General features: G+C 46.9%; 1 protein-coding gene across 1 annotated transcript in view; it reads left to right on the top strand.

Moving 5' to 3' along the window:
* The window catches only part of LOC119591115, a 14,161-nt gene that overhangs the window by 268 nt on the left and 13,635 nt on the right, over positions 1–258 (top strand). Inside the window, exon 2 of the mRNA XM_037939830.1 lies at positions 33–149. Within this exon, the coding sequence (XP_037795758.1) occupies positions 33–149 (117 nt within the window). The remainder of the gene's footprint in view (positions 1–32; positions 150–258) is intronic.

The following is a 258-nucleotide window of genomic DNA, read 5'->3' as shown; positions in this document are numbered from 1 at the left end:
ATTTCACACTCCCCCCCCCCCCCTTCCCCCAGGAGCAGACACGAAATTCATCAAATCAGGAACTATCTTGGCCACGCTGGACCGTTCCCTCGTCCTCTGCGCCGGTCACTGCAGCGCGGTCTTTAGCTGCCTCGCCTTTAACTACCAACGTAAGCATAACTTATTTATTATCTGTGGATTTTATTTTTTCGTTGTCACTAGTAGCCTTTAGCAAGAATGACACAAAGCAATAATGATAATTGCTGTAACAGTAGTAGC

The sequence above is a fragment of the Penaeus monodon genome, chromosome 28 (assembly GCF_015228065.2).
Source record: "Penaeus monodon isolate SGIC_2016 chromosome 28, NSTDA_Pmon_1, whole genome shotgun sequence".
In the NCBI taxonomy this organism is placed as follows: Eukaryota; Metazoa; Arthropoda; class Malacostraca; order Decapoda; family Penaeidae; genus Penaeus; species Penaeus monodon.
The sequence above is the reverse complement of the archived record's forward strand: the minus strand, read 5'-3'. Positions and strand labels throughout refer to the sequence as shown.